The following is a 27865-nucleotide window of genomic DNA, read 5'->3' as shown; positions in this document are numbered from 1 at the left end:
TGGGAGCACCGGATACAGTATATCATCCCAGTTGACTCGCAGGTGAAGTGGTGCCTCACCTGAAAGGACTGTGTGGGGTATGTCAGTATATCACCCCAGTTGACTCGCAGGTGAAGTGGTGTTACGTACCCCGTAACTGGGTGTCTTACCAGCAAAGATAGAAGTATCCGTTGGAGTCTGATGGTACTATTTTTAAACAGTGTTTATTAGTAAAATATACAAAACAATATCAACAATGCAAATATACAGATAATACACGTTAGCAATACTAAACCTAAAAGTGTGGGTATAATAATAATCAATAATAAACAAGCTCTATCGATGTCTAGGGGATAATGAATTGTCATATGTGAATATAAAGTTCAGTTCAGTTCATACAGGCTGAGGTAGTTGTTGGTCGATGTGTTGTAATTGTTGGAGAGAAAGAGAAAGAGAGAGAGCGAGCAAACAGTGACAGCCAGTCAAACCTTCCTTTACGTTCTTGATCCGTCGATGTGTTGTTGTGGCCATTCAAGTATGACCCCTCTGTCCTTTAGCTAGACCGTTCTTGTATGGCGGACTCGTCACCCAGGCAAGGGTGGACACACACACAAGCCCCCACCAGCCTCACTATAACACTGTGAGTTAAGTTGACCGATCCGTTCGGTCTCCGATGCCCCACACTTTCTCGTGGGTTCCAACACTTAAGCAGTGCTCACTAGTGTGTCTCTTGGTGCGTCTGAGGGGTGTCTCCCCAGATCTCACTTTTATCCCTACTCACGGGGTCTCAGGTGTCAATCAGTTTTGAATGGCTTTGCCCATCAAACCAGCCCACTCCGGCTGTCCACTGAGGAATTTTAATGAACAGAATAGTACCAAGTAAACAGCCCTCTCCAGAGCCATAAGTCTTTCAGGAGTCATAATATGGTGGAACAAAAAGTCTCTCTCTCCCGGTGTTGTCTCTCCCTTATCTGAAGCATATGTTCCAGTCCCAGTATGTTTTCCCTTTGTCTCTCTTTCTCTCTCATTAGCAGCGTGGTAACAGTAACAGTTTGTGATTCTCCCCGGGGGGGGGGGGGCGGGGACATGGGCAACTCTGCACCCTTCTGCCCATCAGAGCTGTTCATCCTTCGTAGCAGTTGTCAGTGCTGAACTCTGCAATTATTGCTGCTGCTCACCACACCCAGGTCTGCACCCTGGTCACTGGGCATGGGAGGAGTTTCATCTGCTACATATTCACCTTTAATGGGACTGGATCTGTGACAAATAAATCAGTTCTATTTTAATCACTGTCTCTGGTACTTAGTGAATTTATAACACAACTAGTGAACAGTAGGGAGTCAACTCAGGCCGGCTGCACCTGATTCTGTTCCACAACAGATCTTTCAAATCCTCCCCTGTTGTTCACCTCTCACTCTCCCTGTGGTGATGGGATCCAAATTGTCATCACTCTGGAAGAAAAGGTTTCCCTTGAATTTCCTGCAGACTGAAGAAGTCGAGCTGACTGCAGTTCTGTCTGAGATGTTCTTCGCCCCTCAAATCTCTGGCTGAGGAAGAATGACATTGGGAGTGAACGTCCTTATTCAGGCTCATTTGTCACCGTCCCGTCTGCTCAGATCGTTGGGATGTCTCCCGTGGAGGGTCATACTCATTCCACTGGTTCATGTTTTCTTCCAGAGTGATGATTCAATTTTCTGAGTTGGCCTCTCATGTACGTGTTCTGGTCTGTATTTCTTATCACGATTGCATATACACACATGGAGTGCTGAATCCTCTTCATGTTTTGATAAAAATATATACGAGGGGTGATTGATATGTTCATGGCCTCAGGTGGAAGGAGTCAATTTTAGAAAACCAAGCACATTTTTTCCCCAACGTGGTCCCGTCCTACATTTACACACTTAGTCCAGTAGTGGCACGCAAAGGTTTGGGCACCCCTGGTCAAAATTTCTGTTACTGTGAATAGCTCGGCGAGTAAAAGATGACCTGATTTCCAAAAGGCATAAAGTCAAAGATGACACGTTTCTTTAATATTTTAAGCAAGATTACATTTTAATTTCCATCTTTTACAGTTTAAAAATAACAAAAAAGGGAAAGGGCGCGAAGCAAAAGTTTGGGCGCCCTGCATGGTCAGTACTTAGTAACACCTCCTTTGGCAAGTATCACAGCTTGTAAATGCTTTCTGTAGCCAGCCAAGAGTCTTTCAATTCTTGGTTGGGTAAATGTCTGGGTTCAGTCATAAACAGCAAAGTACTAATGTGGAAATTACCATTAGAGTCACAGAGAGTAGCAGCAATGAAACAGGCCCTTCGGCCCTTCTAGTCAATACTGACCTGTTTTGTTGTTACTGCCTAGTTCCAACTACCTGCACCAGAGCCTGCATACACCTCCCATCCACGTCCTCACCCAAATTCCTCTTTAGTGTCTAACTTGAACCCACATCCACCACTTCCACTGGCAGCTCATTCCACACTCTCACCAACCTCTGAGTGAAGAACTCCCCTTCAGATTCCCCAAAAATATTTCACCTTTCACCCTGAGATATCAAGTGTGACAGTGGGAGAGTGGTTATGGAACCGGAGGAAATAGCAGAGGCACTTAATGAATACTTTACTTCAGTATTCACTATGGAAAAGGATCTTAGTGATTGTACTGATGACTTGCAGCAGACTGAAAAGCTTGAGCATGTAGATATTGAGAAAGAGGATGTGCTGCAGCTTTTGGAAAGCATCAAGTTGGATAAGTCGCTATGGATATGAACATTTGGAGAGGTATAATATGATTAGTATTAGTCAGCATGACTTTGTGAAGGACAGTTCGTGCCTTACGAGCCCGATTGAATTTTTTGATGATGTGACTAAACACATTGATGAAGGAAGAGCAGTAGATGTAGTGTATATGGATTTCATCAAGGCATTTGATACGGTAGCCCATGTAAGGCTTATTGAGAAAGTAAGGAGGCATGGGATCCAAGGGGACATTGCTTTGTGGATCCAGAACTGGCTTGCCCACTGAAGGCAAAGAGTGGTTGTAGATGGGTCATATTCTGCATGGAGGCCGGTGACCAGTGGAGTGCCTCAGGGATCTGTTCTGGGACCCTTACTCTTTGTGATTTTTATAAATGACCTGGATGAGAAAGTGGAGGGATGGGTTGGTAAGTTTGCTGATGACACAAAGGTTGGATGTTTTGTGGATAGTGTGGATGGCTGTCAGAGTTTACAGCGGGACATTGATAGGATGCAGAACAGGGCTGAGAAGTGGCAGATGGAGGACAGCCCAGGTAAGTGTGAAGTGGTTCATTTTAGTAGGTCAAATATGATGGCAGTGAAAATGTCGGGACTGAGATGAGGGGAAATGTCTCCACGCCGAGGGTGGTGAATGTCTGTAAATCCACACCATAGAGGGTGTTGAAGACTCGGTGATCGTCCTCACATAAAACAGAGGCTGGCAGATTTGTGGAGACCCAAGGGATCGAGAAAATGAGGATCGATAGAAGCATGTGGCTGAGATGGGAAAGTAGCCTCCATCTTGCTGATTGTTAAAGGGGCCGAATGACCTCCTCCTGTTGTTTCTCACTTAATGCTTCAGTGTTCCTGTCCAGTGAGGCCAGAGGAATGTGAATAGAAATGAGTGTTTATAAACATAGACTGATTTAAATGACAAACACCAGGAAATCTGCAGATGCTGGAAATTCAAGCAACACACACAAAATGCCGGTGGAATGCAGCAGGTTAGGCAGCATCTATAGGGAGAAGCGCTGTCCACGTTTCGGAACGTTTCAGGACTGTCGAAGGGTCTCGGCCCGAAGCGTCGGCACTGCTTCTCCCTATAGATGTTGTCTGACCTGCTGCTTTCCACCAGCATTTTGTGTGTGTTGACGGATTTAAAAGAAACCAGCTCATTTTCTGTGTGGGTCTGAATTGTGTGTCGGGATGGGAAGTGAATCAAAACTATAACTCTGAGAACTCTGTGACCTGGGGCTGGAGGGAAAGGGATCGGGGAAGATATGGAAGGAAAATCTAAATACGTATGGAAATGATACAGGGAAATAATGAAATAATGTGGGAAATGCGGCGGTGGGTAGGGCAGTATGTGAAGGGCGAGGAACAGTCACCGGTCACATGGGAGACCCTCCAGCGAAACGTGATCATGTTTTACCGCAGATCGGCAGCATTTGCGGGTTTGTTTCCGTGGCCCCGCCCACCGCCTGTGACGTAAAAGAAGCACATTGCGCATGCTCACAGGCCCGAGGCAGGCAGTGATTTTTTTTCGTTCTTTGTGTAAGTGGGTCAGCGGTGGATCCGGGTTCGGGTTCGGGTTCGGAATCGGGAGGGGGTCCTCGCCCCCTTGGACGGGGAGCCGGAGACGGATTATTCTCTGCGGGGCAACACCAACAATTTCCCTTCGGTGAGTATTGAAGCCGGTTCCGAGCGGGGAGGTCTGACGTTGAGTGGTGAGTTAACTTTCCCGAACTCAAACAAGAGAACATCTGCAGATGCTGGAAATGCGAGCAACGCGCACAAAATGCTGGAGGAACTCAGCAGACCGGGCAGCATCTAGGGGAAGAATACAGTCGACATTACCGGCCGAAACCCTTCGGCGGGACTGGAGAATAAAAGGTGGGGGTGGGGAGGGGAGAGAGAAACACAAGGTGATCGGTGAAACCTGAAGGGGGAGCGGATGAACTTTCCCGAACTGGCGGCCTCGCCTCGCTTCCTTCACAGAATCTGCCGGGGTCGGTCCGGGTTTTGAGACCTTCACACCGAACCGTCTGAGATGAGCCGCCGCTCAGCCCCTGTTGTTCTGGTCCTATTAGCAGGATGAAGTAAAACATGTTTCTATCTTGTTACTGACAGAGAATTGTATAATTTGTGTTCCGTGTGTTAGCTGAATGTACTTGCCTGTGATGCTGCTACAAGTCAGTGTTTCTCTGTACCTGTACCTTCCCGTACTTGACCTGAGAAATCTCAGTGAGATTTGATTAGTGATGATCATCTTGGCAGCTCGGTAGGTCGAATGTTAAATGCAAAACCCTGAACAGTGTTGATGATCAGAGGGATCTTAGACTCCAAGTTCATCGCTCCCTGCAAGAGACTGCACAGATTGATCGGGTGGTTAAGAAGGCAAATGGCATGGTTGTCTTTATCAGTTGAAGCATTGAGTTCAAAAGTCATGAAGTTGTGTTGCAGCTTTATAAAACTAGTTAGACCACATCTGGAGTGTTTCATACAGTTCTAGTCGCTCCCATTTTCGGAAGGATGTCGGGGCTTTGGAGAGGGCGCAGAAAAGGTTTACCAGGGTATTGCCTGGATTAGAGGGCCTGAGCTTTAACGGGAGGTTGGACAAAATTGTGTTGTTTTCTCTGGAGCCGTGCCAGTTGGGGTGAGACTGGATGGACGTTTATAAGATTACCAGAGGATTAGAAGCCATGTCTCAGAAAGGCAGCGTCCATTCGCAAGGACCTCCAGCACCCAGGGCATGTGGTTTTCTCAATGTTACCAGCAGGTAAGGAGGTACAGAAGTCTGAAGGCTCTCACTCAGTGATTCAGGAACAGTTTCTTCCCCTCTGCCATCCGATTGCTAAATGGACATTGAACCCTTGAACACTACCTCACATTTAAAATATATAGTATTTCTGTTTGTTGCACGATTTTTAATTTATTCACAGAAACATAGAAAACCTACAGCACAATACAAGCCCTTCGGCCCACAAAGTTGTGCCGACATGTCCCTACCTTAGGAATTACTATGGTTACCTATAGCCCTCTATTTTTCTAAGCTAGTGTTTCTTTATTTTTCTTCAGTGTCTCCAGGTACCTATCCAAAAGACCATATTCTACCCACCTCCACCACCTTTGCTGGTAGCCAATTCCACACACTCACCAACCACTCCCTGAGTAAAAAAACTTATCCGTAACATTTCCTCTGCAACTACTCCCCAGCACCTTAAACCTGTGCTGTCTTTTCATAACCATTTCAGACCTGGGAAAAAGTCTCTGACTATCCACATGATCAGTGCCTCTCATCATCTTATGCACCTCTATCAGGTCACCTCTCATCCTCCATTGCTCCAAGTAGAAAAGGCCGAGTTCACTCAAACTATTCTAATAAGGCATGCTCCCCAATCCAGGCAACATCTGTGTAAATATCCTCTGCACCATTTCTATGGTTTCCACATGCTTCGTGTAGTGAGGCAACCAGAATTGAGCACAGTGGGGTGTGACCAGCATCACATATAGCTGCAACATTACCTCTCGGCTCCTAAATTCAATCCCACGATTGTTGAAGGTCAATGCATCATATGCCTTCTTAACCACAGAGTCAACCTGCGTAGCAACTTTGAGTGTCCTGTGGACTGGGACCCCAGGATCCCTCTGATCCTCCACACTGCCAAGAGTCTTACCATTAATGTTATATTCTGCCATCATGTTTGACCTAACAAAATGAACGACTTCACACTTATCTTGTTTGAACTCCATCTGCCACTTTTCAGCCCATTTTTGCATCCTATCAATGTCCCACTGAAACCTCTGACAGCCCTCCACACTATCCACAACTCCCGCAACCTTTGTGTCATCAGCAAACTTGCTAACCCATCCCTCCACTTCCTCATCCAGGTCATTTATCAAAATCACAAAGAGTAAGGGTCCCAGATATGCTGTAAATGATTTAATTGTTTATTTTTATTATTTTATTTTGGGTTTTTTTCCTTCTATAATATGTATTGCATTGAATTGCTGCTGCACGGTTTTCAAATTTCATGACACACACCGGTGATAATAAACCTGATTCTGATTCTGAGTGGACAGACAATCTATTTTTCCTGTGTGTTGAAATGTTTAATATATTTAAGGTGAGAGGAGATGTAAGCAGCAAGTTTGTTTCTTTACACAGAATAGTGGGTAGCTGGAAAACTCTGCCTGGGGTGGGAGACCCGACTGGTCACGTGATCCCGTTTGCCCCTCCCATTTAACAGCAGATGGGCAGCACCTGTGCATCTGTTTCCGAGGCCCTGCCCTCCGGATGATGTGACACTCACTTCGCGCATGTTCACTGTCTCCGGCCGGGCGGTGTTTTCTTTTCCGCTCAGTGCTGAAGTGCATCATCTGTAGGATCGAGGGAAGGGTCCTCACCTCCTGGGTGGGGGAGCCAGGGGTCGGGATCACTGTCTGTGGGCCGAAGATATCGCGTTCCCATCGGTGAGTATTGAGACCGATCCCAAGCAGGGAGTTCCGATGTGGGCCGTGAGCCCCAAACTGAGGACCAATTACTCATTTATTTTCCGATTATCCGGGCTGGTCAAAAATGTGTAGACTTTGCTTAATCTGCATTGAATGATCCAAACCTGGAGCCCAGGCTGTCTATTTCCACAGAGTTGAAATGGGAGACCCACCAACAGGTCACGTGAGGCTGTTTACTGCAGATCTGCCCTACCCTTCACTTTGTGATGCAAGATGACGTGGTGTGTGCTCAGAGTCCCCGGATGGGTCAGGATGCTTCCTCTATGTTGTGTTGGGGGATCTGACGTTGGTCACTGAGTCCTGTTAACTTCCCCCAACTCGCCTCATTTCCTGAGGCTGCTCACATTTGTCCTTGAGCTTTCTGGCTGTTGTGTCTTCTACCGGACTGGGGTGGATGAGAAAGGAGAATGTCCCAGGTTTTGGGGATCTTTGATTTCACTGCCTGCTTTACTGAGGGACTGGGAAGTCTAGGGGGGAGAGTGGTTTCTGTGATGTGCATGTGGCCGAGTGGTTAAGCAATCTGAAGATCATGAGTTTGAGCCTCAGGCCAGGCAGTGTGTTGTATCCTTGAGCATGGCACTTAACCACACATTGCTCCTGCACGTTTATAGCCCAGATGGATCAAATCACCTAATCCTGTTCCTGTGTCTTATGCATTACCATGACAGAATGATGGCTCCTTCTTATCCCATATTGTTTTGTGATGTGTGAGGGGCAATAAAAGATTGTTCACTGAGATTATTATATTTGGCTTCAACGTTTAAATTTCAGTGAGTTTTGTTCTTAGTAACATTAAGCAGAAATGTTTGGTTCTCCTTTTCATTGTTAATGTGCTTCATTATCTCTCTGGTTAATGTTAGACCTGCGGTGAGAGGTTTATTGGAAGAAAAACCCCAGCTGGAAGCAAACCATGGCTAAAGTTGTGGGAACAGCAACAAGTGAACCAGCCCGAGGACTGAGAGCATCAACTGGAGAGAACAACTCTGAATCAGCTGACTTAGAGTTCCCAGTGAGTCAGTGAGGAAGAAGTTTGGTGAGTCTCATTTACTCAAACACTGGTCCTTTATACATTTCATACCTGTACAATAGTAGGTGGGAAATAGTTGGTGAGACTGAATGAGCCCAGAAGAACCAGTTATGCCTCTGTCAGACACAGCTGCAATCACACCAGGTCTGGTAATGTGCTTCCAGCAGCCCAGCCCTTTAAAATCACTCGCATTTTGTGGAAGTCAAATCTGGATAAAGTGGTGGAAATCGGGCAGAATCTCAAGTTGCTGGAGATCTGCACTAAAAACTGAAAATGTTTGAAGTCATCCTGACAAAATGTTATTAACCTGAATTGTAAAGATTGTTCCTCTCCCCACAGCTGTTCCTTAAATGCTGAGTAGTTTGGTAATTCCAATTTATTTTTATTACATTCACTCTGGATTGGTTTATGTTTCCTGAAATGTACCAGTTTTAATGTGGAAGTGGAAATGGCTCACTCTGTGATAGTTGAACAATAAAGTAACCACAACTTTTCCCTGCAAATTACCCTGGTGCCAATTAGTTTATTATTCCTAGAAATGTGTTCAGTACAGTTGTTGTGAACAAGGTTTACAAGAATAATCTCAGGAATGTTCGGGGTTATGTATGAGGAGCATTTGATTGTTTTGGACCTGCGCTCAATGGAGTTCAGAGGGACGGTGGGGGTGGTGGAGGGATGTATGGTTAAGTAAACCTACCAAATGCTGAAAAGCCTGGATACAGTGGACATGTAGAGGATATTTCCATTAGACTGTGGTCTGACAGCACAGTCTCGGAATAAAGAAGCTTCCCTTTAAAACTGAGTGAAGAAAAAATTTGGCCAGAAGATGTCTGATCTGTGGAATTTGTTGCCACAGAGGTTGGTTGAAGCTGCCATTTGGGTATATTTATGACAGAGATTAACATATTCATGATTGCTGAGTAGCTCAGGGTTACAGGAGGAAGACAGGAATATGGTGTTGGAATGAAAATCAGCTGTGGTTGAATGGTGGGGCAGACCAGATGGATCGTATCACCTAATTCTGTTCCTGACTGAATGATAGCTCCTCCTTATCCCATATTGTTTTGTGATGTGTGAGTGACAATAGAAAAATGTTTACTGAGATCATTATATCAGCCTTCAACGTTTTGTTCTTAGTAACATTAACCTGAAATGTTTGGTTCTCCTTTTTATTGTTATTGTGCTTCATTGTCTCTCTGGTTAAAGTTAGACCTGCAGTGAGAGGTTTATTGGAGGAAAAACCCCAACTAGAAGCAAACCACAGCTGAAGACGAGGGAACAGCACCAAGTGAACCAGCCTGAGGACTGAAAGCATTAACTGGAGAGAACAGCTCTGCCTCAAGAGACTCTGAGATTCCATTGATTCAGTCAGGAGAGAGTTTGGTGAGTCTCATTTACTCAAACACTGGTCCTTTAGACATTACATACCTGTATAAGGGAAGGTGGGATATAGTTGGAGTGAGACTGAATGTGCCCAGAACAACCAGTTATGCCTCTGTCAGACCCAGTTGCAATCACTCCAGGTCTGGTAATGAGCTTCCAGCAGCCCAGCCCTTTAAAACCACTCCCACTCTGTGGAAGTCGAATCTGGATAAAGTCACTCGGAGACCGTACAGTACAAACTCTTTATTCCAAGTACCCGGGGCTTACTTAGTTAGTCGCTCAAACAGGAACAGTCTGTGACTGTTCCCACCCAATCCACTAACTGACTAACAATTCCCCTTACACCACAGATATATCCATCCAGATACCCCCACACAAGACAGGCTGGAGCCAAAGATATTTACTACATGACAGGCTGGAGCCCCTAAAGACAAACTACAAAATAGTCATAATGGTTTACACACACAGAACAGACTGAAGCTATCCTATCTCTACATGTGAATGCGCAAGGAGATAAGCATCTTGAAACTCTAGCTAGCTACCCGGAAGAAGAAACATGGCTCAGCACATCGGTTGATCATCAGCAGTTTCCTTCAGAAAAACAGGCTGCTATTGTTTAACGAAGTGTTAACCATTTTACAGACTTTATCCTTCCCTCCTTTTGATCATTACATTATCATCAACGCAGTAACTTTTTACAGAGAAAGCAACTGACGACAGCATTGACTTATCAGTGGGTAAAGACAGTGTACAACAGTAATTGTAACAAAGGTATGTACAACTATTAGGACATAATGCAGTATCATTCCCCACATATTACCAAACAGGCCTTCAAAGATCACCATTTTGACACTTTGGTGAACCCGTGTAAATCCTGCCCTACTTTCTTGATGCTGTCAATTTCCTTTGCAGTGTGCTCAGAGAGGGGTGTAATGTTAGTAGATTGATCAGGGATATACGTGCAGCATTCTGTGTCAATAACAGCACAGGTTCCCTCTTTCTCAGCTGGGATAAACTCTAAAGCTGTACGATTCTGTATGACTGTTTGCCAGATTGCAATCATTTCAGTGGATATTTCTGTTACTTGGGCCTGTGTTTCTGTCAGGGCCCCTGCAGTATTGTGGCCTGTTCCTCAAGTGCTGTATCCAAATTGATTATCTCTCATGAATTCCTGGCTACTCCATAGGAGAGAAAAGTAATCATCCAAAATCAATCAGTCTCAGTTGTTCCTCTCTTCTGCTGGGCACCTGCAGGTATGGCCAGGATGCATGTTTCCCAGTATTGGAAGTTCCGTTTGGTGGGGGCCTGAGACACCATCCCTCAAAACACTGACAGCCACAGTCATCTCTGTCTGGACCACAGGTCCTCATCTCACTTCCCCGGATGTTATTTGAGGAAGCCCAGGCTGAGAGTTCCTCACTCTGGTTGAGCAGGATTACTGACATTGGAACCATAGTTTTACCATGCTGTGGAATTTCAGCACAAACCCAGCAGGCCCCTAGTTCTACCTGTTTGGCATAGGTCTGACAGAAAGACAGAAATGTGTTAACATGGGGGCCCCCGGATGCTGGGGTGAGTCCTCTCAAAGACATAAACATGAACACCACTAACAACCAATACATTTTCCATTAGTCCGAGAGAGACCGTCTACTCAGTTCCTTCAGTAACATGTTTGGCACCTAATGATGTATCCACCGAGATTGCCCCTTCACTTTCACAGCCATGGGAGCGGTCGGTAACACCTGATCTGGTCCTCTCCACCGAGGTCCGAAATTCCCTTAATCCCAGTTCTTCATCAGGAAAAAAAATCCCACGTTCCATGGTGCACAGTAGTTCTCTTCCTTGTAAGCCTGTCATACCTGTGACTGTATGCTTGAGAAATGTTGGTTAGTTGGCATATATATTACCCCATGTCTTCCCGTTGGGTATGAATATCCAAATTTGCTGGTAGACTTTCTGGGAGCAATGGTACACAAGGGCTTGGTCCCCAGGGTGTCTTCATGGGCCATCCATAAATGATTTCAGCTGGTGACAACCCTGTTTTCCCCTGTGGGGTAACCCTCATGTGGAACTGGGTAACGGTAGGACCTTCAACCAAGTGAGTCCAGTCTCCACCGTTAGTCTGGCCAGTTTACGCTTCAGAGTGCCATTGGCTCTCTCTACTCTGCCAGCGGCCCGTGGGTGGTGTACACAGTGGAATTGTTGCTTGATAGCTAGTTTGTTACGTACGCCTTTGTTTACTTTCATCACAAAGTGTGGGTCATTGTCAGAGCTCAGCATCTCTGCCAGGCCGTACCTGGAGATTATTTCCCATAATAGTAACTTCACAACAGTCATAACAGTATTATTGGTAGTTGGAACAGCTTCAACCCATCTACTAAACACATCTATAATATCTAAGCAGTATCTATAGCTATGTACTCTAGGCAATTCAATAAAATCAAATTGTAGACACAAAAAGGTCCACCTGGCAAGGGACTCGTACCTGGTGTGCAGGGTACAGGTTACCAACTATTCCCTCCTTTCCCAGGTGTGTACAATTATGTATATAATCGACCAATATTCGTAAAAACTGTGTAGGAACACAAACCTGTCCCACTGGGGTGATCCAAAAACCTAGATCGGGGTCTTTCTGTCACCCCCATCTGGGACCACAGTTTTCAGTCCTCCTCAGAGGCGTCCCCCTGAGAAGAACAAAACTCGAGGTAGCTGTAGAGCGGTGAGTAAGTTGTTTACAAAGGTGGCATTACTAATGGGGTGGCCAGAGGAAGTCAGGAATACCAATGTTCCCAGAGAGCCCTGTAGTCATATACAATTCCAAATGTAATAACGGGAGTCTGTGTAAACGTTCCCACTTTAGTCTGTTGCTGGGATACAGGCACGAGTCAGAGCAAACAGCTCAGCCTTCTGGGTGGAGACAGCCGCTTCAAAAGAGGCTTGCTCAATTACTTCACTGTCCGTCACTATCGCATAGTCAGAATATCATTTTCCTGCTGGATCCACAAAGGAGCTTCCATTCTCATAAAACGTTGCCTCGGGATTGGTGGGATATTGCTAAATGGATGGGAGAGTCTGTCCTTCTTTCATGGTGATCCAGACAGGGGGACAGTTGGTGCGACAGATTTCTTGGGCTGAAATTACACAGAGATAGGATACAGCATCTTGGGATTGGACACTATTAAAAGGTTGTCTTAACAGATATCCCGTCTTCACCTCAGACTCCTTCCCGTATTGGACTAGACCCGCGGCCAAGTGTTGCCAGTCTCCATCGGTGCTGGAGGCTTGTTTCGTTAGGGTGTAGGCCAGGAACCCTGGGCTCTTTGGCTTGAACCTAGTGCAAACCCTAATGGTGGTATGGGGAACTACCAGTTCTGTCTGTCACCAAAGGAAATCTGGAAATTCGGCCAGGAATGCAATACCGTCTCTTCCTTTAACCTGTCTAATCACCATGACTGGGAACTTCTGTCCATCGAGTGGTGCATAATATTGGCTTTCCTCAGTGGCGCACCCCGTAGGGTCAAAGCACAGAGTCACATGAGGGTCGGCTGCTGGCAGAAGGAGTGGAGTCCAAATTAAGTGCCCTCCACTTGGGGGTCGGAAACTGGGGAAGCTGTCGGTCGTTCACCTGTCAAGGGTGACAGCATTGTCTGTGCAAAGAATCTCGACTTCCAACAGACGGAGCAAGTCTCTCCCTGCTAGATTACACCCCTGTCTGGTGGTGACTGTAAATGAAACCTCACACTGGCTCCCCTGGAATTCCACCTGCAGTGGCTGGGTACGTGAATATGTACGTTCCGTGCCTTCAAACCCTGACAGAGTGATTATAATGTCTGATAGCTGGAATCCCTTTTCCGATACTATTTCCTGATTGAGTGTTGTGGTTGCCCTCATATCAATCATAAACGGAACTGGATTTCCAGCAACTTGCAATATTACTTTGGGCTCTTCCTGAGGGTTGGCACTCATGGTTGGAAGCATCTTCTTGTCAATTTCTAAACGGGTTGTTGTCCCCACCTGTCCCTTGGTAGGTTTTTGCTCCCATTTCTGTTCCTCAGATAAAGCCCGTTCGCATCCTTCTTCCCACTGAACATGTTCACTTTAAATATTAGTTCCCTTCGGGGTTGATCGAGATTCGAAAGTTGGGTCCTAATAATATGTCAAAGCTTGTCGCATTCGATTTCAGTAATTGTCAGGCCAATCCATATTATTTGTTTTAATCATGTTGGCTAACTTAGTTGGTAAGCATTGGAGCAGTAGGGCATTGAACTGGGGGGACAGATTCCCATCATTAAAGTCTTGGTCTCCTGCGAAGGTGACGTAGCAGGCCACAAATTGTTCTCAATAGTCTGGTCCCGATTCCCCAGGCTTAGGTTTGCATTCAGGTACTGCTGTTCAGGAGGATTTAAACTAATGTGGCAGGGGGATAGGAACAAGTGCAGAGAGACGGAGGGGTGCAAAATGAGAGTAGCAAAATTCCATATCCACCGTCAACCCTTTACGTATCATTTGCCAATCTATCTTAGCTAATTCATATCTCATACCTTCAAAGCTACCCTTCTTTAAGTTCAGAACCTTTGTTTCTGAATTAACTCTCCATCTTAATGAAGAATTCCACCATATTATGGTCATTCTTACCCAAGGGGCCTCGCACAACAAGATTGCTAACTAACCCTTCCTGTTTGCTCAATATCCAATGTGGAATTGCCTGCTCTCTAGTTGGTTCCTCAACATTCATATGCAATGGCAAGCATTTAAAGATTGCAAGGATGAACTACAACAAGTGTTCTTCCAGTTTGGCAAAAGAATAAACCAGGGAAGATAGTGCACCCGTGGCTGACAGGGGAAACTAGGGATAGTATCAAGTCCACAGAAGTAACATACAAATTAGCCAGAAAAAGTGGCACACCTGAGGACTGGGAGAAATTCAGAGTCCAGCAGAGGAGGACAATGGGATTAATTAGGAAAGGGAAAAAATATTATGAGAGAAAGCTGGCAGGGAACATTAAAACTGACTGTAAAAGCTTTTATAGATAAGTGAAAAGAAAAAGATTGGTTAAGACAAATGTAGGTCCCTTACAGTTAGAATCAGGTGAATTGGTCATAGGGAACAAGGACATGGCAGACCAATTCAATAACTACTTCAGTTCTGTCTTCACTAAGGAGGACATAAATAATCTTCTGGAAATAGTAGAGGACCGAGGGTCTAGTGAGATGAAGGAACTGAGGGAAATACATGTTAGTAGGGAAGTGGTGTTAGGTAAATTGAAGGGATTAAAGGCAGATAAATCCCCAGGGCAAGATGGTCTGCATCCCAGAGTGCTTAAGAAATTAGCCCAAGAAATAGTGGATGCATTAGTGATAATTTTTCAAAACTCCTTAGATTCTGGATTAGTTCCTGAGGATTGGAGGGTGGCTAATGTGACCTCACTTTTTTAAAAAAATGAGGGAGAGAGAAACCAGGAAATTATAGACCGGTTAGCCTGACATCGGTGGTGGGGAAAATGCTAGAGTTGGTTGTGAAAATGTGATAACAGCACATTTGGAAAGAGGTGAAATAATCGGATAACGTCAGCATGGATTTGTGAAAGGAAAATCATGTCTGTCGAATCTTACAGAATTTTTTGAGGATGTAACTAGTAGAACGGATGGGGAGAATAAGTGGATGTCGTATATTTAGATTTTCAAAAGTCTTTTGACAAGGTCCCACACAGGAGATTAGTGTGCAAATTTAAAGCACACAGTATTGGCGGTATGTTATTGATGTGGATAGAGAATTAGTTGGTAAACAGGAAGCAAAGAGTGGGAATAAGCGGGACCTTTTCAGATTGGCAGGCAGTCACAAGTGGGGTACTGCAAGGCTTAGTGCTGGGACCCCAGTTGTTTACAATATATATTAATGATCTAGACGAGGGAATTAAATGCAGCATCTCCAAGTTTGCAGATGACACGAAGCTGGACGGCAGTGTTAGCTGTGAGGATGCAGGGTGACTTGGATAGGTTAGGTGTGTAGGCAAATTCATGGCAGATGCAATTTAATGTGGATAAATGTGAGGTTATTCACTTTGGTTGCAAGAACAGGAAAACAGATTATTATCTGAATGGCCAATTAGGAAAAGGGGAGGTGCAATGAGACCTGGGTGTCATTGTACACCAGTCATTGAAAGTGGGCATGCAGGTACAGCAGGCGGTGAAAAAGGCAAATGGTATGTTGGCATTCATAGCACGAGGATTCAAGTATAGGAACAGGGAGGTTCTACTGCTGTTGTACAAGGCCCTGGTGAGGCCACAGCCGGCGTACTGTGTGCAGTTTTGGTCCCCTAATCTGAGGAAAGTCATTCTTGCCTAGCGGGAGTACAAAGAAGGTTCACCAGATTGATTCCTGGAATGGCAGGATTTTTATATGAAGAAAGACTGGATCGACTAGGCTTATACTCGCTGGTATTTAGAAGATTGAGGGGGGATCTTATTGAAACGTATAAAATTCCAAAGGGATTGGACAGGCTAGATGCAGGAAGATTGTTTCCAATGTTGGGGGAGTCCAGAATGAGGGGTCACAGTTTAAGGATAAAGGGGAAGCCTTTTAGGACCAAGATGAGGAAAAACTTCTTCACAGAGTGGTGAATCTGTGGAATTCTCTGCCACAGGAAACAGTTGAGGCCAGTTCATTGGCTATATTTAAGAGGGAGTTCGATATGGCCCAGGTGGCTAACGGGATCAGGGGTATGGAGAGAAAGCAGGTACAAGGTTCTGAGTTGGATGATCAGCCATGATCATACTGAATGGCGGTGCAGGCTTGAAGGGCCTAATGGCCTACTCCTGCACCTAGTTTCTATGTGTGGAAAATTAAAATCTCCCACAATCACAACCTTGTGCTTACTACAAATATCTGCTATCTCCTTACAAATTTCCTCCTCCAATTCTGCTCCCAATTAGGTGGTTTATAATACACCCCTATAAGTGTTACTATACCTTCCCCATTCCTCAATTCCACCCAAATAGGCTCCCTAAATGAACCCTGTAATCTATCCTGTCAAAGCACCACTGTAATATTTTCTCGGATAAGCATTGCAATACCTCCCCCTCTTGCCCTTCTGATTCTGTCACACCAGAAGCAACAATATATTGGAATATTTAGTTGCCAATCACACCCCTCCTGCAACCATGTTTCACTAATAGATACAACATCATATTTCCAGTTATCAATCCATACTCTAAGCTCATCCACCTTTCTTACAATGCTCCTAGCATTAAAATAGATGCATTCAAGAAACTTTCCACCTCTTCCTCTCTGTTTATCCCTAAACAACTTTATTATCTCTTTTTTTCCCTTCTCCCCTACACCTTCAGTCTGAGCGCTCTTACATCAGGGAGGAAGTTCAAATCATCTCTGTGTTAAAAGTTTAGCCATCATGGTGACTAAAGGCAGCTGCAGGTTCATGAGGGACTGTTGCTGTCAGATTCTGCAGTTCTTGCGGCGGCTCATCGCACCCAGGACTGAACCCTGGTCACTGAGCATTGGAGGAGTCTGTTCAGTTGATGTTAGCCTTAAACTAGACTGGCATTTAATATTGTGGATCTGTGAAAGGTAAATCAGTTCTGTATCAAATCCCGTGTCTCAGGTACTTACTGTCTCTACCACACTCACAATGTACACTAGAAAGGCCAATCAGCCCATCTGATTCCTGCCCATGTTTCTGTTCCATATCAGTATATCAAAATCTATCCCTGCCGTTCCCCTCTCACCCTCCCTGAGATGACAGGTTGCATCTAGTCACCACTCCGTGGGATATGAGATTTCCCATGAATTTCATGGGAACATATAAATGCACAACACATTACTGATGCTTTGTCCCACATTGCTGTGCCGACCATGTATCTTACTCTAGAAGCTGCTTAGAATTACCCTGCCGCATAGCCACCTATTTTCCTAAGCTCCATGTACCTATCTGAGAGTCTCTTAAAAGACCCTATTATATCTGCCTCTACCACCGTCGCTGGCTGTGCATTCCACACACACACCACTCTTTGCTTAAAAAACTTAGCTCTGACATCTCCTCTGTACCTACTTCCAAGCAGCTTAAACCTATTCCCCCTCGTGTTAGCAGTTTCTGCCCTGGAAAAAAGCCTCTGGCTATCCACACGACCAATGCCTCTCATCATCTTATACACCTGCATGATTTTCTCCAGGGTGAATAAGACGATGACCTCACTGTGGTTTTGACGTTCTCTCTCTCCCTCTGTCTCTGATGTCACAGTCCCGCCTCAATAAGGCGCTTAAAGCGACACTCACCTGCGGTCTCGTAACACAATGCACCTCTAAAGTCTGACAGCAGACTAGCGAGTGAATCTTCGATGGTGCAGAGTCAAAAACCGAAGAGTTGTCAGCCTGAGTCAGGGCTTTGGGGCTCCAGAAAGAGATGGGGTCTAGACTTTACCAGGAGGAGGAGGAGGAGGAGGAATCAGACCAGCAGGATGTGGCTACAAAAGAAAGGTCAGAAACATTTGGAAACTGGTTGACCGAAATAATGGTGGTTAATTTCAGGCAGCAAATGTGGAGAGGAATAAAAAGACAACGTTTAGGCCGAGCCCCTTCAGCGTGCCGAGCCTGTGTACTCCGCTGCTTAGTTGCTCTCTGAATTGCAGAGTTCCTCCAGCGTTTTGTGTGTGTGCGTCTCTGTATTTCCAGCAACTGCAGAATCTCCTGTGTTTTATATCTGCATTTTACTTTGGCATTAGATACACATTGATATTGAGTATATTGCTTATGGGAGCCGCTTTCTGCGTTAAAACACCTGCAGATTTTTTCTTTACACACTATAAAAAAAATGAGGTATGGACATTGAACCGGTGCTTGCAGAAATGGTTAATGACACCGTGATTACCCAGAGGGCCATGCATTAAGAATTTTGCCAGCGCTGAAGCGCCGATGAAATGCACCAATGTCAGACTGAGGATGTCACCGAGTATCACGCATGCGCGCAGTACACAGAAGGCCTTGAAAATGTCGGGTGCAGGTAAGAGCGATTCTCCATGTTTTTATCTTAAACACCGACTTCGGGACAATTCCTGTGAAATCCGGACACCGTGGCCAACAATCCCGGGACAGTCCCGCTCTTGTCCCTGTCTCTCAGCCCCACGATCCGTACACGGGCCCCGGGGAGCTTCCGGCTGCTGAGGGAATGGGAACCGATGGATCTCTCAGACAGAGCTTAGCTCCGGCTATAATAAAGGCAAGGATTAGGAACTCAGAGAAAGGGAACAAAATCTTTTACATCACCAGTTGAGAAAATCACCTTTGTTCTATCTCCAATCACTAACAAGAGAAAATCTGCAGATGCTGGAAATCCAAGCAACACTCACAAAATGCTGGAGGAATTCAGCATTAGTACTCTTTTCCATAGATGCTGCCTGGCCTGCTGAGTTCCTCCAGCATTTTGTGCCTGTTGCTTGTTCTACCTCCTCTTGTTCTGGACATTTCTACCCGTGAGAACATGTTTTGTCCCATTCTCTCTGGGTAGTTAATGATGGCAAACACCTTTGTCCTGGGCAGCAAGTAGCTTTCACATCCCAAATGTGCCAGGCTCCAATGAAAGAGACTACTGCCCTTCCCTTCATATTCATTGGCATTACCATCACTGAGTTCACCACTGTCAGTCATTGGGGGAGGCTTCAGGGGAATACAGAAACTGGTGATACTTGTGTGTTTTCTGGTGTTGCAAAAGTTGCTTGAGAATTTGCAAGTGGGAAGAAGTGGAGTGATATTTGGAAATCTGACTTTTTAAAGCATAACTTAGCAAGCAAACCACATATGGACAATATGCAAAAACTTTTGTGAGAAAATCCTTCATTACCCATTACAGGCCAGCTACATAGGTTGTGTGAGAGTGCAGATGAACTGGATCAAACCCAGAGGAGATCAAAGTTCCTATTGACTGTGATTTGCTAGCTGTGAAAATGAATACCTCTCTATAAAAAAATTCACTGTGCACATCTTGTCACTGTGTAAAAAAAAATGCACAGTGCAAGACTTATGTACACACTGGTTATTACAAATTAGAGGGGTATTGGAGGGAAGATGGGGAGACCTGTAGTGTCCCTGATGCCCTCACTTACAAGAAATGCATCCAGCTGCAGCTTGTAACCCTGCACTTTAAGGAGTTGGAACTTGAAACGCATATGGGGATTGATGGTCATTCCAAATACCAGCACTCTGCCCAGTCAGGAGATGATTTCTCTTCCAACTTGGGTTTAACCTCACTGTAACAGTGTGATACCAAATCAAACCTTGGCAACTCAAGTAATCTCATCTGAAATGTTGTCCTACACCCATTGATGGATTTTGTAAATCTTTTACAGGTTAAAAAAGGGAAGGAATTTGTCTCCAGGAATCTCAAACACGACACGCCAGTTTTGTTGTCTCTGTCTAGATATTTAAGAAGTGGAACAAGGGATCCTATCAACCATCCTTCCTGCTCAGACTGTGGGGAGGGATTCATTCGGTCATCTGAGCAACTAGCAAGCCCGGCATTTTACACAGGAGAAAGGCCGTTCACCTGCTCAGACAGTGGGAATAGATTCACTCCGTCATCTCAACTGAAGGTACATCAGCAAGTTCACACTGGGCAAGGCCATTCACCAGTTCTCTGTGTGAGAAGGGATTCAGTCGGTCTTCCCACCTGTGGACACACCAGTCAGTTCACACTGGGCAGAGGCTGGTCAACTGCTGAATTTCAGGGAAGGGATTCTCTCGGTCATCTGACCTAATGGCACACCAACATGTTCACACCAGGGGGCTGCCATTCACCTGCACAGTCTGCGGGAAGGGATTCACTCATTCATCCAACCTACTGAGTCATCAGCGAGTTCACACTGGGGAAAAGCCATTCACCTGCTCAGTCTGCGGGAAGGGATTCACTCATTCATCCAACCTACTGAGTCATCAGCGAGTTCACACTGGGGAGAGGCCATTCACCTGCTCAGTCTGTGGGAAGGGATTCACTCAGTCATCCAACCTACAGAGTCATCAGCGAGTTCACACTGGGGAGAGGCCGTTCACCTGCTCAGTCTGTGGGAAGAGATTCACTGATTCATCCCACCTACTGAGTCATCAGCGAGTTCACACTGGGGAGAAGCCATTCACCTGCTCAGAATGTGGGAAGGGATTCACACAGTCATCCCACCTGCAGGGTCATCAGCGAGTTCACACTGGGGAGAAGCCGTTCACCTGCTCAGTCTGTGGGAAAGGCTTGACTCAGTCATCCAAACTACTGGTCCACCAGCAAGTTCACACTGGGGAGAGGCCATTCACCTGCTCACCATGCGGGAAGGGATTCACTAGCTCATCTAAACTGAAGGTACATCAGAGAGTTCACACTGGGGAGAAGCCATTCACCTGCTCAGTCTGTGGCAAGGGATTCACTCAGTCATCCCAACTACAGAGTCATCAGCGAGTTCACACTGGGGAGAGGCCGTTCACCTGCTCAGAATGTGGGAAGGGATTCACTCAGTCATCCAGCCTACAGAGTCATCAGCGAGTTCACACTGGGGAGAGGCCGTTCACCTGCTCAGAATGTGGGAAGGGATTCATACTGTCATTCTACCTACAGAGACACCAGCGAGTTCACACTGGGGAGAGGCCATTCACCTGCTCAGTCTGTGGGAAGGGATTCACTCAGTCATCCAACCTACTGGTACATCAGCGAGTTCACACTGGGGAGAAGCCATTCTCCTGTTCAGTCTGTGGGAAGCGATTCACTCATTCACACCATCTGCAGAATCATCAGCGAGTTCACACTGGGGAGAAGCCGTTCACCTGCTTAGACTGTGGGATAGGATTCACTCAGTCATCACAACTACTGGCACAGCAGTCAGTTCACAGTGGGGACGGGCCGTTGTTATGAATCCCTGGGTTTCGTTTGCTGTGGACTGTAATTTTAAGAGAGAGAGATTAAGAAGGTATTCACTTTCAGAATCAGAATCAGAATCAGTCTGACTTGCAGCTTATTTACATCGCTCACTGCTTGTTTAGTTTTAACCGAGGACACAGACACTCAGAGTCAGACGGAGACGAAGGAGGAAAAACTAAAGGATCGAAACCAGGGAACTAGTGGCCAAGGGTCACTGTTTGGAACTTTCCTATGCCCACAAGGGTGGGTTAATTATACAATCACCGTACATCGAATGTGTGGTTGTCACCTTGTTTGATCCATAGGAGTGGATCGGATTTGGCGCATCCTGTGGAGACCACTTATGTGTTAACCCTTGTCTGGCTGTAGTGTGGTTGTTCACTTGAAGACGATACACCTTGTGACAAGTCACTTTCGGTGATAATTTGTATGTGGATTTGGAGCGATGACGGATAAAATCTACAGCGACTGTTCTCTTGTTTTACCACCGTGGAACCTGTGGAATACAACATATTTGCGTTCTCTCGCCATTTACCCTGGATTACAAATCTCTCTCTCTGATCGCCTATTCTGTAGTTGAACTGAACTTTCATACTTTACCATCTCAAGACTCCAAGCCTTGTTTCCCCCGAGCTCAATAGTTTGGGAGTTATATTTACACACATTTATAAACTTAACACTGTTAACTTCTGTTTATCTTCTTTAAGTTGCAATATTAGAAGTAGATTCTAATAAAGACAGATTTAACATCAAAACCAGACTCCAGGTGTAGTCTATTGCTGCTGGCTTGTTTCTAAAGCATTATGGTTCGTAACAAATTTGGGGCGTGCGTCTGGGATATGAACAAATTTGGGGGCTATTGATCGAAGAATTATTGATTTGATTGGGGAAATCCCTTTTGATTCATTTGTGTGTGGAAATCAGCAGCAGTGGACATTTATAAATTTCTGGAGGTGCCAACCCCTGAGGCATTAGGAAAAGCCAAAAAGAATGAATTGCTGACTGTTGCTAATGGGCTGAATCTTAAGCAGGTAAGGGGGTGTGAAGGACCAGGGCAACCATAAAACTGGGAGAGGAGGTAAAGGTAAAACAATAGGGGTTTTATTATAAAATATAGTCATCCACCCCCTTTTTCAGAGACTGGGATCCCTGGTTCAACCGGTAATGATGTGCATTTCAATGTGTTCACCTGTCAGTCCTCGATTCTCTAAATGAAAGGGTTATCACATTTGATCTTCCTTCATATGATGACCCAACCATTTCAGGGATCAGTCTGTTGAAACTTCATTGCACACTCTATAACAAATACTCGCTAACCACTTTGTTAATCCTCTGTGCAAAAAATATCCATCTTCCGCAGCCCCGTGTTGCCCCAACCACTCACCTCCTACCCCTGTCATTGGCCCCACTTGCAGGTCAACCGTCTGCCGGTGTTTCCCCCCCAATGTGAATCCCTGTGTTCGCCACCACCGTGGGCTCAGACATTTCCACAGATTTCCACCGGGACAAACATCCTGTCCGCCCCCTCTCACACCATCTTTTTCCTTTCAATAAAAACCCTCCTCTCCCTCCCCAGGGAACTGGCATCAAACCGACGGGCCGAGCGGTCTCCTCCTACCTCTCGGTGACACATCAGACTCCGGCCGAAGAAGATGCTTCACAAATGCCCCAACTTCCCTTGGAGGGAAATGGAAATAAATCAAAAAACGGACATTTACTCCGCTGTGATGTGGAGTTTGAGGCCGGAGCGGGAGGCGAACTCAGCGGGGGAAACGCCCTCCGGACTTGTCCACCTCTGCGACTGGTGGTAACAAGTGATTGACATCGCTTTGCACCAATGGGAATCCTCTGTTGACAGTGGTGGGGGAGGGCTGGTCACGTGATTATTAGCCCCGCTAGTAAACTGATAAAGCCCGAGCTTACCTGCGCATGGATGACGTAAGACGCTGTGCACGTAAGGGCAGATCCCAGTGTGGGAAGCCCATGCGTGACGTCAGGCGCGATGGGGTCTGTGTGACGTCACCTGTGGAGATGCATTCGCATTTAAATGCACCTTAATGTGCGTTTCTTATGATTTCAGAGGGACAACAACATTAATCACCGGTTTCATTACTGAATCCAGTGTTGTGAGATGTAAAGTCCCCTGTTATGTGTCCGGCTGTGCCGTGTTGTTTGGGGGCTTTTGATCGATTAATTATCGTTTTCATTAGGCATATCCCTTTTGATTTATTTGTGTGTGGAAATCAGCAGCAGTGGATATTGATAAATTTCTGTAGGGTGGATGACTGAGTGAATCCCTTCCCACGTACTTCCTCATCCTGGTCATCCACTCTTCGTCTTCCTGGAATCATTCTTTGACACTTCTCCGGACCCACTCCAATACGAGCACATCTTTTGCTCAGATAATAAGTCGGAAGTACAGGTCGGAATCTGCTCACCATACACCAACAGTGATCTGCCCAATGCGTTATAAAGCTATAGTATCGCATCCTTGCTCTTATATTGCTAACATTGCAGTTGTCATCCTTAATCAACTCCATCTGCAAGCAAACCTTTAGCGCCTCTTGCTCAAGGACTCACAAGCACTTATGCACCTCTAATTTTTTCAAGTTTCTCCCATTTATTTTTTTTCTACACCCAATTATTTCTACCAAATGTACATGACTTGCATACACTGTATTTCAACTGCTACTTTGCTGGCATTCTCCAGACCTATCGAAGTCCTTCTGCAGACTCCCGCTTTGCTCTAAACTACCTGTCCCGTACCTATCTTTGTATCAACTGCAATGTTCGTCACCAAGGTATCAATTCCGTCATCCATATCATTCAGATTTAACATGAAACGATGCGGTCTCAATACTGACCCCTGCAGAACAGCATTAGTTACCGACAGCAAAACAGAATTGCCCACATTATTCTGACTCTTTCTCCCTTGTCAGTACAAGTTTCTTTCCTGTAATTCCATGAGCTGTGATCCTGTTCAGCAGCCTCACGTGCAGCACCTTAGAAACATAGAAAACCTGCAGCACGTTACAGGCCCTTTGGCTCACAAAGCGATGCAGAACATGTCCTTGCTCTAGAAATGCCAAGGGTTACCTACAGTTCTCTATTTTTCTCAGCTCCGTGTACCTATCCAGGAGTCTCTTAAAAGACCCTGTCGTATCCGCCTCCACCACCATTGCCGGCAGCCCATTCCAAGCACTCACCACTCTCTGTGTAAAAAACTTACCCCTGACATCTCCTCTGTACCTACTTCCAAGCATCTTCAAACTATGCCCTCTCGTGCTAGCAATTTCAGCCCTGGGAAAAAGCCCCGAACTATCCACACGATCAATGTCTCTCATGTTCTTGAACACCTCTATCAGGTCACCTCTCATCCTCCATCACTCCAAGGAGAAAAGACTGAGTTCACTCAAACTATTCTCAAAAGGCATGCTCCCCTATCCAAACAACATCCTCGTAAATCTCCTCAGCACCCTTTCTATGGCTTCCACATCCTTCCTGTAGTTTGGCGACCAGAACTGAGCACAGTACTCCAAGTGGGGTCTGACCAAAGTCCTATATAGCTGCAACATTACATCTCGGCTTTTAAACTCAAGCCTGGGATTGATTAAGGCCAATGCACAGTATGGCTTCTTAACCACAGAGTCAACCTACATAGCAGCTTTGAGTCTCCTATGGACTCCGTCCCCAAGATGCCTCTGTTCCTCCACACTGCCAAGAGGCTTACCATTAATACTATATTCTATCATATTTGACCGAAGCAAATGAACCACATCACACTTCTTTGGGTTGAACTCCATTTGCCACTTCTCAGCCCAGGTTTGCAGACTATCAATATCCCCCTGCAACCTAACCCAACCTTTGTGTCATCAGCAAATTTACTAACCCGTACCTCCACTTCCTCATCCAGGTCATTTATAAAAGTCACGAAGGGTAGGGGTCCCAGAACCGATCCCTGAGGCAGACCACTGGTCACCGACCTCCATGCAGAATATGACCAGTCTACAACCACTCTTTGTCTTCTGTGAGCAAGCCAGTTCTGGATGCACAAAGCAATGTGCCCTTGGATCCCATGCCTCCTTACTTTCTCACTCAGCCTTGCATGGGGTACCTTGTTGAAGATCATCTGAAAATCCGAGCAAACAACATACACTGCCTCTGCTTTATCTATCTTGCCTGTTATTTCCGCAAAGTATTCCAAGAGATTTGTCAGTCAAGATTTCCTCGAAACAATCCGGCTGACTTTGGCCTACTTCATCATGTTTCCCCAATTACAGTACCCAAAAAAACACACTCTTAGTACACTCTAACATCTTCCTGACCACTACGGTCAGACTAACTGTCCAATAATTTTCATTCTTGTGCCCCCTCTCTTCTTAAAGAGTGGAGTGACATTTGCAAATTTCTGGTCCACCAGAACCGTTCCAAAAATCTAGTGATTTCTGAAAGATCATTACTCATCACTTGAAGAGAAAACTAAGGGGGAACTTCTTCATTCAGAGGTGGGGAGAGTGTGCACCGAGCTGCCAGAGCAAGTGGCAGGGACGATTGTAATCTTTAAGAGAAGTTTGCTTTGGTCACTGGATGAGAAGCATATGGAGGGCTATGGTCCAGGTGGAAGTTGTTGGAACTCAGAAGATTAATGCTTTAGCACGGACTAGACTGGCCGAATGGCATTTTCCTGTGTTGTAGTGTTTTATGACTCTAATGCCTTCACAATCTCTTCAGCTACCTCTTTCTGAACTCTGCGGTGTCTTATCTACCTTCAGGCCTTTCAGCTTCAAAAACACCTTCTCTCCTTGGTAAAAGCATGTATCCTCACTTCTGCCCCAGGTACTGCTGAATGTTTGGCATTTATGTAATAAATTTAATGACACAGCTGTAGTGGGTGACTTCAATCTGCAGGAGGATTGAGAAAGTCAGATTGGCGTGAGATCGCAAAAGAGGGGATGTACTGAATGCAAACAAAATGGCTTTTTAGAGCAGCTGATGGTTGAGCCTACTCGGGGAACTGCTATCTTAGATTGGGTGTTGTGTAATAACCCAGATCTTATTGGAGAGGTCAATGTAAAGGAACCATTAGAAGGTAGTGATCATATATGATTGAATTCCTACTGCAATTTGTGAGGGAGAAGCACAGGTCACATGCGTAGTATCGCAATGGAATGAAAGGGAATTTCAGAGGCATGAGAAAGGTGATTCCCCAGGTGGATTGGAGGATGCTGGTGGAGATGACGCCAGAGCAGAAATGGCTGACGTTTCTGGGAATAGTTCATAATGTACAGGATAGATATGTCCCACAGACGTAGTTCTCAAACAGCGGGGCTAGGCTATCGTGGCTGACAAAGGAAGTTAAGGACTGTATAAAAGCATATAAGGTAGCAAAAGTGAGCAGTAGGTTCGATAACTGGGTAGCTTTTAACATCCAACAACAGGCAAATTTAAAATAAAAGCTATAAGGGGAAAGGCGAAATATGACAGCAAACTATACAATAATATAAACCAGTTATAAAAAAAAATACGAAAGGAAGGCGAGAGTTGATATTGGACCACTGGAAAATGATGCTCATGGGGTACAAATGGGGAAGAGCTGGTAGATGAACTAGATAGGTACTTTGCATCCGTCTTGTCTGTGGAAGACACCACCGGTGTGCCAGAGATCCGTGAGTGTCAGGGAACAGGAGTGAGTGCCATTGCTGTTACAAAGGAAAACGTGCTAGGCAAACTCAGGTTCTTAAAGTGGATAAGTCACCTGGACCAGATAGACTACATCCCAGAGTCCTGAGAGAGGCTGCTGGAGAGATAACAGATGCATTGTTCATGACACATCAAGAATCACTTGATAACACATGAGGTTTTGGGGTACTAGGAGACTAATGAAATAATAAGTCAAAGCCAGCATAGGTTCGGTACAGGGAAATCTTGCCTGACAAATCTGTTACAGATCTTCGAGGAAGTCATAAGCATGATGGACAAACGAGAGGCAGTGGATATCATTTACTTGGATTTTCAGAAAGCATCTGATAAGGTGTCACACATGAAACTGCTTAACAGGATAAAATCCGAAGTAATACTGGCATGGATAGAGGAATGGCTGACAGCCAAGAGGCAGCAAGTGGGAATAAAAGGGGCCTTTTCTGGTTGGCCAGCAGTGACTTGTGGTCTTCAGGGGTCAGTATACGGTCCGCTACTTCTCACATGGTTTGTCAGTGATCTGGATAATGGAATGATGGGGTTGTGTGGCTCAGACTGTGGGAAGGGATTCACCACATCATCTCACCTACTGACTCACCAGTCAGTTCACACTGTAGTGAGGGATTTCACCT

The 27865-nt window shown here is 45.5% G+C and overlaps 2 protein-coding genes across 4 annotated transcripts in view; one reads left to right on the top strand and one right to left on the bottom strand.

The window, feature by feature from the left end:
* The window catches only part of LOC140720783 (uncharacterized), a 421256-nt gene that overhangs the window by 333946 nt on the left and 59445 nt on the right, over nt 1-27865 (bottom strand). The window lies entirely within an intron of this gene.
* LOC140720786 (uncharacterized) overlaps nt 4235-27865 on the top strand; it is a 99824-nt gene continuing 76193 nt past the window's right edge. The window contains exons 1-4 of the mRNA XM_073035631.1: nt 4235-4386; nt 8081-8253; nt 9454-9630; nt 19987-21472. Of these exons, the coding sequence (XP_072891732.1) occupies nt 20394-21472 (1079 nt within the window). The 5' untranslated portion in view covers nt 4235-4386; nt 8081-8253; nt 9454-9630; nt 19987-20393. The remainder of the gene's footprint in view (nt 4387-8080; nt 8254-9453; nt 9631-19986; nt 21473-27865) is intronic.

This window comes from Hemitrygon akajei, unplaced genomic scaffold (assembly GCF_048418815.1).
Source record: "Hemitrygon akajei unplaced genomic scaffold, sHemAka1.3 Scf000047, whole genome shotgun sequence".
Classification (NCBI taxonomy): Eukaryota; Metazoa; Chordata; class Chondrichthyes; order Myliobatiformes; family Dasyatidae; genus Hemitrygon; species Hemitrygon akajei.
Note: the sequence above shows the minus strand (reverse complement) of the source record. Positions and strands in the feature narration are given on the sequence as shown.